At 41.4% G+C, this 10,385-nt stretch overlaps 1 protein-coding gene across 1 annotated transcript; it reads right to left on the bottom strand.

The window, feature by feature from the left end:
- Positions 1-2,958: 2,958 nt before the first annotated feature.
- spcs3 (signal peptidase complex subunit 3) lies at positions 2,959-8,659 on the bottom strand. The gene is made up of 5 exons (XM_034120960.1): positions 8,384-8,659; positions 6,753-6,826; positions 6,413-6,489; positions 5,925-6,040; positions 2,959-3,240 (listed from the first exon to the last, which is right to left on the bottom strand). The coding sequence occupies exons 1-5, from the start codon at positions 8,524-8,526 to the stop codon at positions 3,108-3,110; spliced, it is 543 nt and encodes a 180-aa protein (XP_033976851.1). The 5' UTR covers positions 8,527-8,659; the 3' UTR covers positions 2,959-3,107.
- Positions 8,660-10,385: the final 1,726 nt, after the last annotated feature.

Genomic DNA, 10,385 nt, shown 5'->3' with positions numbered 1-10,385 from the left:
AAACAAGTATGAGAGCACTCTCATAATAACGTAACACTATCAAAGACTGGATATATCCCCCCCCCCTCTGGTTGCTACAATGAGGAAATGAAATTGCGGGCCAAAAGTTTTATTTACAAGTATTAAAAGTAAGCAGAGGACACCAAACCAACTAAGACCTGTCTGTCCGCCACATCTACGCACACACACACACACTGAACCACACACACCTGACAGCTCCTAAAGCATATCATATCAGGATACAGCCGTTGTGTATTTTATTATGTGAAGCACTAAATGGTTTTAGACAAATGTGGACTCTTTGTTTGTAGATATCTACTAAACTACAGCAAATAAAGAGAGTAGGCCTGTTATACTGAGTGATATATATTATACACACTGCTCTGCTTTCTGCACGGACCTCACAGCTGTTCTCACTGGAAACATCGCGTCGCGATGAAAGCAGTTAATAAAATAATATCCAGGGGATGCATGCAGAGCTGTCATTGGCTGAGATAAGTCCGACGACTCTTCACTGTTGCCGGAAATGCATCCGTGGAGGACCCATCAGTGTATCCTCGATTATAGCTCCTCCAGAGAGCCTCCTCGACGCTCGATCCTCTATGGCTGCGTTTCACTTCGGTTAAATGGTTTCCTTGCGTCCCTCCCACCAGGGAAGCATGGAGAGACGCAAGGAAACCACGAGAAGCAGGGAAATGAGTTTTAAGAGCAATGGGACGTCCTTTCCTCCGGAGCGTCACGTGAAGCGACGTCCGTTTGTGATGACGCTGCACAGCTGATCGTCTGACAGCAGGGTTGCATTCGAATAGTCCATTTAGCTTAGGAACCTTCCTAACGGAGTGAAATGACCCGGAAGTCCCTCAGTGGCAGCCATGATAAGTGCCGTTCGAATTCTCTAAATTAAAAGGAAAGGAGGTTTCAAACTTCCTTTATAACCTCCTTTAGCCTAGGAACCACTGGACCTCCCTAACCGAAAGGAGAGGAGAAAATGCTGCCCCACAATGCCTTGCAGCCGCAGCATTTGCCGTCACACAACAGTCGGCCGTTCACGGAAACAACCGATTATGAACGAGAAATGATATCATGAAAGTTACGGTGCTTATTAAGCATTTTAAAACGTATGTGGTAAGTTGCCAAAGTGCTTTGTTTTGAACGTTCATCAGTATTATAATCAAAAAGAGAAATATGAACGTTAGTTTTTACTGAAATGATCAAATAAAGTCAACATTTCACAGTCTTTACTGAGCTGTGTGGGGTTTGTTCAACTTTTAAAAGATGTTTGAATGGTGATATACACAGTGATAGATGTTAAGGACTAACGTTTATAATAAATACATTTGTATTGATTTTAAGATCTTTTCATACAATCATATGTATTGGGATCATTTGTATTAATGTGGACCGGAGGGAGAGGGTGACGAGCATAAGTTTCACTTTCCTTTTTTATTTCAATTTCAACTTTGGTCATGAAGAATATGTTTCTCTGTTGTCCCCGTTCATAAAGCATAAAACAACAGCATCAGAGCACGGTGCAGAGTCTCTAGATGAGTTTACAGTAGTCCCTCGTTCTTATTAAACATCCATGTTGTAGTCCGCTGTATAGAAAACTGTAGTTTCCATAGTTTCCCCACAGCAGCAGGCGCACATTTATGACCTCTGCTGGCGCATCATAAACACGTCGGATAGTGAAAGTGCAGTCGGATTCTCTAAAGTGCCGCAGTCTCTTCTCCTAAATCCTTTTGAATTCTCCTATCCACTATCCCTTAACCCCATGACGTTTCACTCCGAGGTCAAGGAATAGACGATAGGGTTAGAACTTAGGAGCTGTTTTTTTGGAGTATTCGAACGCAACCCAGCTCTGTCCCCGTTATTTTCACAAACACCCCGGCCTCTGTTAGTACACATTTACTGACACAAACATTTGTATCATCTGTTGTAGACCCAAATACATTAAATAAAATAAAAACTCATTCTCAAAAAAGATAAACGCCATTCTTAAAATGTATAAACGAACAATGGTTGGATTAATATTGATTAGAGTGCACAATAGAGAGATAGAGAGAAGAAAAAGAGATATGTTATCTATCAAAACCATAGACTGTATATATAAAGATCAAAACCCAGTTAGATTAACATTCATTGGATTGCACACTTTGTTTGTTTGTGTGGATATGTAGCAAATTAACATTTTAAATAGCACTTAATGACTGACTGAATGGAAATGACAATAAATGAAAATGTAAAACGAAAAAAGCGATCATGAAAATGTTTCCAAAAAATGAATAAAATAATTTTTGACCACTTTGTTCTTCAGATATATCACATATTGTAACTAAATGATACATTAATTGAAACAAAACACAGCATAAACTGAGGAGTGAGTCCAGTGAGTTTCATGTGTTTTCCTCACTCCGCTGGGAAACTGCTCTCATGTCAAGAAGCATCAGATCAGTGCATGCGCTGCATCGTCCAATCAGTGAGCGACACACAGTAAGGGGGCGGGGCGAGTGTCTGAGGATTTCATCGAAGGATGGTCTGGTGGGGTTCCTCGGTTATAGCTCCTCCATTATCGCTCCTCGCTCCTCCGGCAAAAATAAGGCCATTGGGACGCTACTCAAGATGGCGCAGACAAATCAACTTCCGGTGAGACCGAGACCGAGGAGCAAGGAAATGAAAAATAAGAGAAGTGACACGCAGCCCCTGTGCATTTAGAGAAATTAGATGTCCTTCAACATGGCGCGCCGAAAACCATTTCCGGGTCACTACCGGAGGACCGTTGATTCAAGGAGTCGAAATGAGAGAAATAAGAAAGGCCCTGAGTGTTTCATTGTTTCATTTTCACTGCACTTTGACACCGGTACATGAAATTAACTTCTGTCTGTAATTCAAATCCAGGACTGGGTAAACTGACCCTTCAGCTAGCCATCCAATCTACAAATCCTTACAAAGACACAGATGTTAAAATCTTAATTTTATTACAAACACAAAATTAATTCACATCTTTCAAGAAACCCCAGTGTGTGTGTGTGTGTGTGTGTGTGTGTGTGCGTGCGTGCGTGCGTGTGTGTGTGTGTGTGTTCAGCATGTGTGGCGGTCTGTGTCTCTGTCTAATAGCTCTTGGTGGTCTCGTAGGATTCTGGGAAGGGGAGGCTGACATGACCGCTCCCTGCCACCAGAGGCAGGATCCCAGCGTTGGGAACAACGTTCCAGGACAGCGTCAGAGTGATGTTCTTGTTGGCCCTGCAGACGACACACACACACACAACAGTTACGGCCCGTCCACACAGCAGCGTTAAAAAAATCTTGGAGGTGGGCGTATCTGAAGCTTGGGGATTTTTTGTGAGCAAGGCACCAACAACCAATCACATGAATCTCCCGCCCCCGACATACGAAGCAAAAAAGCCCTAAGTAAACTGGATATAAACTCCCCAAACAGGCGAAAACATACCACTGTCTCTGCCACCTCCCTCCATGCCTGGCTCCTCCGGTTTATATCCCGGTAGGTAAATAGGGACTGGTCATAAAGCACCGGGTGATTCCCTACCGCTAATTTCTCCTCCATTTTTTGGAATATGAGGAAATGACCTGCGGTATGTCTCTCCCAGCATACACGCGGTTTGATTGGCTAGCGCTTGAACTGTCAGATTTGCATACACGGGATTTGATTGGCTGACGCTTCCACCTCAGCTTCAAAAGTTGAACATTGCTCAACTTTGAATCCTGAAAATCCTGAAAATCTCCGCTCGCCTGCCCACAATGCAGTTCTGCGAAAAGTGAGGCAAAGTGACGCCACCCCATTCAAAGTGAATGGGCAGAAGCGTTTCAAGATTTTTTAACGCTGCTGTGTGGACGGTCCGTTATGCCCCTTTCACACCAACGCGTTTTCAGCTCCGGCTCGGAGCTGGAGCCTGAAAAGTACCGTTTTTTCCTGTTCACACCGCAGCGGCGCCGCCGCCTCTTAGCTCCGGAATGCGGTTCACTTCCAGCTCGAAAAAATTGTCGGTCTAGAGGCAAGAGCTTCGGAGCTAAGAGGCGGCGTCGCTTACGTCTCTCTTACGTCGAGGCGTGCAGGAAACTAAACCCACCTCCCCTGAACATGGTTCGACTGAAGAGTCTCGTCATGCCTGCCTACAAGCAATAGCGCTGAGCAAAGTGACTAGAAGGCAACCACACACTTAAAAAAAAACACACTTTATAAAGTCAGGCAACACTAACCAGGCTTCGTGTGATTCTGTTTATTTGTACCTTACTTTGACCATCCGTTCGCTGTTATTGGTCATTGTGGAGAGCAGGCAGACGTTTTGTTTGTTATTATAGCAGCTATCGGATGGAATCAATACATGGGCTGCACAGGTTGTCATGTCCGACTATCACAAGTAGAATCATAATGAAAAATACGCCGGTAAAATGTGCCTGTAGAAAACGGCTTAGCAAGTAGTCAGTTTAGCTTCGGTTGCTATGCTAACATCACCCATGTTATACCAGAGAAACTTTCATAACAGCGTTGTGATGCCAAACAGCGTCAATTCAGACTGACACACATTCACTTAAGGGGAACTGGGGATATGTATCAGCTGCTTGTGTGACAGTCAGACAGTGAATACTTTAGAGCCGTGTGAGCTAACCCGGAGCTAACGGGAGAATAAACTCCCGTGGAAGAGCAGCCAGCACTGCAGCGATCGGTAAATGCCGCTGAAACACATTAATAAACAATGAACCACGGCACTCTGGAGAAAAGTATAAGGTTGGAGAAGTCGTTATTTAATTTAATCTGGCTTCGTATGATTAAAAGCAACACGATCATCGACCCGACGCAGTCCCCCGTTGTTGTTGTTGTTGTTGTTGTTGTTGTTGTTGTGAGCTCCGTTGGGGAGAAAATCAGTGATATAAACGGTGACGTCATGACGCAGAGGCAAGCACTGTAATTCTCTCCGGTTAGTCCACCAGCAGATGACAAACACCCACCTCTCCGCCTCTTCCAAGGAACGAGGGGACCGTGCGGCAGAGTTTCAGTTAGATTTTTTTTCGCCGGTCAAGATGTCCGTTAAAGTTTAAATCTTCCGGACAAAATTAGAAAAGTGCCGGTCAAAGGTCTTCTTTGTTATTTATTGAGCTTTAAAACAAATGAATAACGACTCTATATAATCATATAAGAATAAAACACGGAGGACGGAGATCTCTTTTTCTCCCCCTCTTCTGACAGCCCAGCAGCTGATCTCAAAGCAGGGGGGCGTGGTCAGCTGCAGCTCATTTGCATTAAAGCTACGTCACAGAATCAGCCCCTGCAAAAACAGGGCTGGAAAGAGCAAATAGAGCGAAATGAGGCATGGCTAAAATGCATTAACGTGTCTGGTATTTTGAAAAAAAAAACGAAACAGACATGTTTTATATAGGTATGGCCCTACAATATATTGTTCAAATATAGCATGATAGGTCCACTTTAAAGTGTGAGGCTTGAAATATGTGGGCATGTATCAGACATATAGGAATGCAATATAGGAAATGCTTTAGTGACTGACCCAGACTGGGGGCTTAGAGTAAGCTGGCCTTACTGGTTCAAAAGATTCTTTTTGTAATTAGTCCTGTATATTTGGGAGTGTTTAGGTCCACTTCCCTAATATCCCCTAAAGAATCCTGTGATAATATTGAACAGGAATGTGTCTTATCCAATCAGTAGAAATATGTCATTGTTATATTTAGCAGAGCGCCCTGTAAAAGATGTGTCAGTTGTATCTGGAAGGAGCTAAACAATCTGATGCCAGGCGCACACAAATGTGATTAAGGAAAATGATTAAAAAAAAGAAAAGAGTGGGGTTTAGATGGAAGATCACAGATCACTTTACCTGTGCACTGACACTGAACTGCTGTCAGTGTTGTTAAGTGTTGAATGCCTTACACTGTGTGTGAGTCTGTGGGAGTCTCACCTAAGTCCATTCCCATCATCAAAGAAGAAGTATTTGGACTTCACATCTCTGAGGTTCAGTTTGGTGTTTTCCCCTCGAAGGACGATCTTATCCCACAAAACCACCTGGTTCAGAGCCTGACACACACACACACACACACACACATATATAAATGAATAACAAGATGAACATCAACATTTACATTATAAGCTTTGTAAAAGGTAGAATATGGGGCATCAATATTATAGGTGTACCTAATGAAGTGACCAGGAAGTGTTTACTGTCAGGATTCATTTTAAATTCTGACATCAAACCTACGGTCCAATACAGGCATTTTCTTTTGTAGATTCATTTTGAAGATTTGATAATGTGTCACACATTTTGTATGTATCATTTTGTATGGACATCTGTCATCATGCAGAACCACATCAACACTAATCAGCAATAGTAGTGTGTGAGTGTGTGTGTGTGTGTGTGTGTGTGTGTGTGTGTGTGTGTGTGTGTCTTACATTGCTCCTCGTGGCGTACTCAGCAGACAGATAGAGGAAGAGCTGCTTGACGTTCCAGTCGAAGATGGGCTGCAGATGTGGGAGGAGTTAAGGAAGCAGAGAGGACAGAAGCTGTTCATATTAAAGGCCTGTTTATGTGAGGATTCATTCAACTGAGTTCTGTAAGTGTGGGTGATTTTAAAATAGTTGAGTGCCGATAGGTACAACAACAACAACGATGCGTTACATGTCACTAAAAAGGACTAGAAGCTGGCCAACAAGAGGCCGCTGCCTGGAACTCAAATCAGATGCCTTGTAACTTCAATTCATTTGATTTTGGTTGCAGTGTTCTAAAGGATATCAGATGAGAGGTCAAAGGTGAGGAAACCCAGATCACTGCGCTCCCTGGGTCCTGTGAAGTCATCCACGTTCTTCCTGTTGAACAGACAGAGGAGGTGGATGAGAGGAAGGAGTAACAGGAGGAGTTAACACTGCTGGTGAACAAACATTTAGGAAAGAGGTTTCTTTAGAAAGGGCAATGCATAAACTTCATACTAATTTACCTTTTGGAGAGATATCTAAAACCACAAACTATTTCAAATCAAATCAAATCAAGTTTTATTTATAAAGCACATTTATAAAGCACATTTATAAAGCACATTTAAAAGCGATTTTTGGTCGAGCCAAAGTGCTGTACATGTAATAAAAACACATTACTACAATCACAATAAAAGACAATAAATTACAACAGATATATATAAAAAATTTAAAAAAACACACGGAAAAGTCAGGAGTCGTGCTCCGTTCTAACTAGAAGGCCAGAGAGAAGAAGTGTGTTTTTAGTGTAGATTTAAAAACCCCTAGGGTCTGGGCCGACCTCACATGGAGGGGCAGAGTGTTCCAGAGCCTAGGGCCAGCTGCTGCGAAGGCTCGGTGCCCTCGGGTTTTTAGCCTGGTCTTGGGCACTACCAGCAGCAGCTGGTCAGCAGACCTTAAAGCTCTGGCTGGGGTGTAGCGATGGAGCAGTTCAGCTATATAGGCCGGAGCCAGCCCATTTAGTGCTTTGAAAACAAATAAAAGGATTTTAAAATCAATTCTGAACCGAACTGGAAGCCAGTGTAGTGAGGCCAGAATTGGGGTGATGTGGTCACGCTTTTTGTGGCCAGTCAGCAAACGTGCAGCTGCGTTTTGGACTAGCTGCAGGCGTTTAATTGAGGCCTGGTCCATACCCACATACAAATAGAAATGATTCAACCCTGACTTGGATTTACTAATCGGTTAACAATTTGAAATGACTGTTTACTGAGCTGATGCTGCATTTCTGACTGCACCTGAAAGACTTGAATTCAATAGCGAAAGGAACCCTTAAATGGTTTCTGTATGCTGGGCGGTACAGTCATTTGACAGCTGTGTCCATGTGTACAATAACAGTGTAACATGATTGTAATAGGGATGTATATATGTGTAATGTGGGTGTAATAACTGTGTAATATGGGTTTATTAGGGGTGTAATCTAAGAGTAATAACAGTGTAATTACGGTAAAATATGGGTGTTACATGGGTATTATAACAACAGTGTTGTATGGGTGTAGTAACAGTGTAATATATGGGTGTAATAAGAGTGTATTCATGTGTAATATTGGCGTTATAACATTGTAATTAGGGTGTAATGTAGAAAGTAGCTATCAATTAATTTTCCAAAGTATGTGAATGCCCATTTAAGGGTTCAATTGTTCAAGTAAGCAGCTGATCACTGCTTCATTACTCTAAACATTAATGGCTTGTTCGACTTCCGGCTTACGTTATAGTCAGTGAATAGTATCAAACTACAAAAGCAGGCCTGCAGCTTCTCAACCTCTCTTTGTTCAGGTTTCATTTAACGTTAAGAGCGTTGTAGCATCAGTAATACACGATGCATAGCTGTAATAGAGTATACTAAGGTAGAGTTAATGCTAACAGCTGTTACACATGATAGTAGACGGAGGAACTTACAGCATGACTTTAGAGACGTGGATGTCCACAGGAACCCTTCTGTCTTTGAATGCTGTCGTGACGAAACAGCCAAAAGTTAAGGCCGCCATGACGCTCAGGGAGAAGGCGAACAACGAGTTAGCCCTTGAAAGAACCGTATTCATCTTTGAAAAGCAGCTTCGACTCCAGGAAACGATAAGAATAAGAGAAATTCAAAGAGAGGCTTATCACACAGGCTGTGCGCGGTTGCTAGCTACTGTGTACAAAAAGGAAACGTCAAGTGTCATGGAATGAAAACGTACTTCCTGTTCATGGTTTTCAAAATAAAACCACTTCGTGTTTGTTTCGCGTTGTCTTTGTATCTGCGTCAATGTCTTGGGTATTTTTTGTTAGGAAGCTATGTTAAATAAAAGTGGTGATTTTCTATGAAGATACTATCTTTAGAGACCTTATATTTAAAGTGTGTATACATTCACGCAGGCAAAGAGATGATAGCTCCTTTTCCATACCTAATGAAATGCAAAGGTTTTATTTGTCGAAATGGAATGTAATCTAAATGTTTAAATGTAACAGCCTTTGCATGCAACACAATTTACAAACAACAATTAGACGCGCAGCTCGAAATAAGTAGGATAATTCTATATGAAAGATGTGTAATAACTTACTGCGGTGGAAACACTCCTGACGTACTTCCGATGTTGTGTTACCTTCAGCAAACTTGACGTAACAACAGAGGGAAGCGATGAGTAAGCGGAAGTAGTACGCCATTTTTTTCAAAAGCTTTATTCATAATTAATTCTGAAACAAAATATCTTTAAAAAAAATGAAGGGTCACTGCTAATGATCAGTTTATCCGGCTTAACTATTTAAAATGTAAGTATTTGAATAATATTAGCATTGTATTAATGTTCTTATCTACTGACAACCTTTCTCCCAAATAACTAATACATATTGTCTTTTATACAATGTATTTGTAACAAAGAACATGCATTGGTTTAGGACCTCAAATAATGCAAAGAAGAATCCAAATACATATTCCGTTTTTCAATACAATCCATCGGTCTTCATCTATATAAACCCTGAGGTTTTGAACTGTAATGGGATTTAGGTCTGGAGATATGCTGGATGACAGGGTCAGGATCTTGTGGTCCTCCATCCAAACCTTTACTGACCTGGGATGGAAGTAACTAAGTACATTTACTCAAGTACTTAAGTACTTTCATAATCTGAATCAGAATCAGAAACAGGTTTATTGCCAAGTAGGTAAACACCAGTGGTGAACCGTCAGGGCCTTCAAGGTGTTCAGAGAATACCCTGGAACACTCAGATAAAACAAACAAAACATCGATTTAATTATATAAATACAATGTGTGTGTGTCTACAGAAGGTCCAGTTGTGATAGACACCGTTCACCACTGGTAAACACATACCAGGAATTTGAGGTCCTTGTACTTTTACTGGAGTATTTTCATTACAATAATTTATACTTGTACTCTGCTACATTCATTTTAGAAGCATCCAACATTATATTAAAGTAACTAAAACCATGAGGGGGTTAACAGAAAATGAATTGGCAGCAATTTTGTTGTGATATCACAAATGCGGCTTCTTAAAAGTGAATATTTCCTGCTTTTGCTTGAAATATAATATATTATATTTTGTGTTAGTTTTTTCTGCAATGATTACTTTTACTCCTGATACTTTAGATTCAAGATTCAAGGCTTTATTGTCATATGCACAGCAGCTACCGTGTAGATATGGCAATGGAAATCTTAAGTCCCATGCTCCTCCAACAATGCAACATGAATCAAACAGATAAAACCAATAAAACATAGTGGAAGAAATAACAATAGAATAAAATAGTGCAAGAGGATGTTGCAAGATGTGCAAGTAAATACAAATAAAATAGAAATAGTGCAAGAAGAGTCCTGGAGTCCATGTTGAACCTGCAGCCTGTGGAGGAAGAAGAGCCGCTGTCGAGCTGTTTTGGTGATTTAAGTACATTATCTAATTATACTTTAAT

This window comes from Trematomus bernacchii, unplaced genomic scaffold (genome assembly GCF_902827165.1).
Source record: "Trematomus bernacchii unplaced genomic scaffold, fTreBer1.1, whole genome shotgun sequence".
NCBI classification, from domain to species: domain Eukaryota; kingdom Metazoa; phylum Chordata; class Actinopteri; order Perciformes; family Nototheniidae; genus Trematomus; species Trematomus bernacchii.
This window is presented reverse-complemented; position numbering and strand designations above follow the sequence as displayed.

What these genes read in the sequence shown, in the direction of transcription:
- spcs3 (XM_034120960.1), bottom strand. Translation starts at nt 8,526, where the DNA reads ATGAATACGGTTCTTTCAAGGGCTAACTCGTTGTTCGCCTTCTCCCTG. An exon ending in CACCTTTGACCTCTCATCTG is followed by an intron (nt 6,490 to 6,752) that starts ATATCCTTTAGA and finishes AACTCCTCCCAC; the next exon opens with ATCTGCAGCCCATCTTCGAC. An exon ending in GATGATGGGAATGGACTTAG is followed by an intron (nt 3,241 to 5,924) that starts GTGAGACTCCCA and finishes TGTCGTCTGCAG; the next exon opens with GGCCAACAAGAACATCACTC.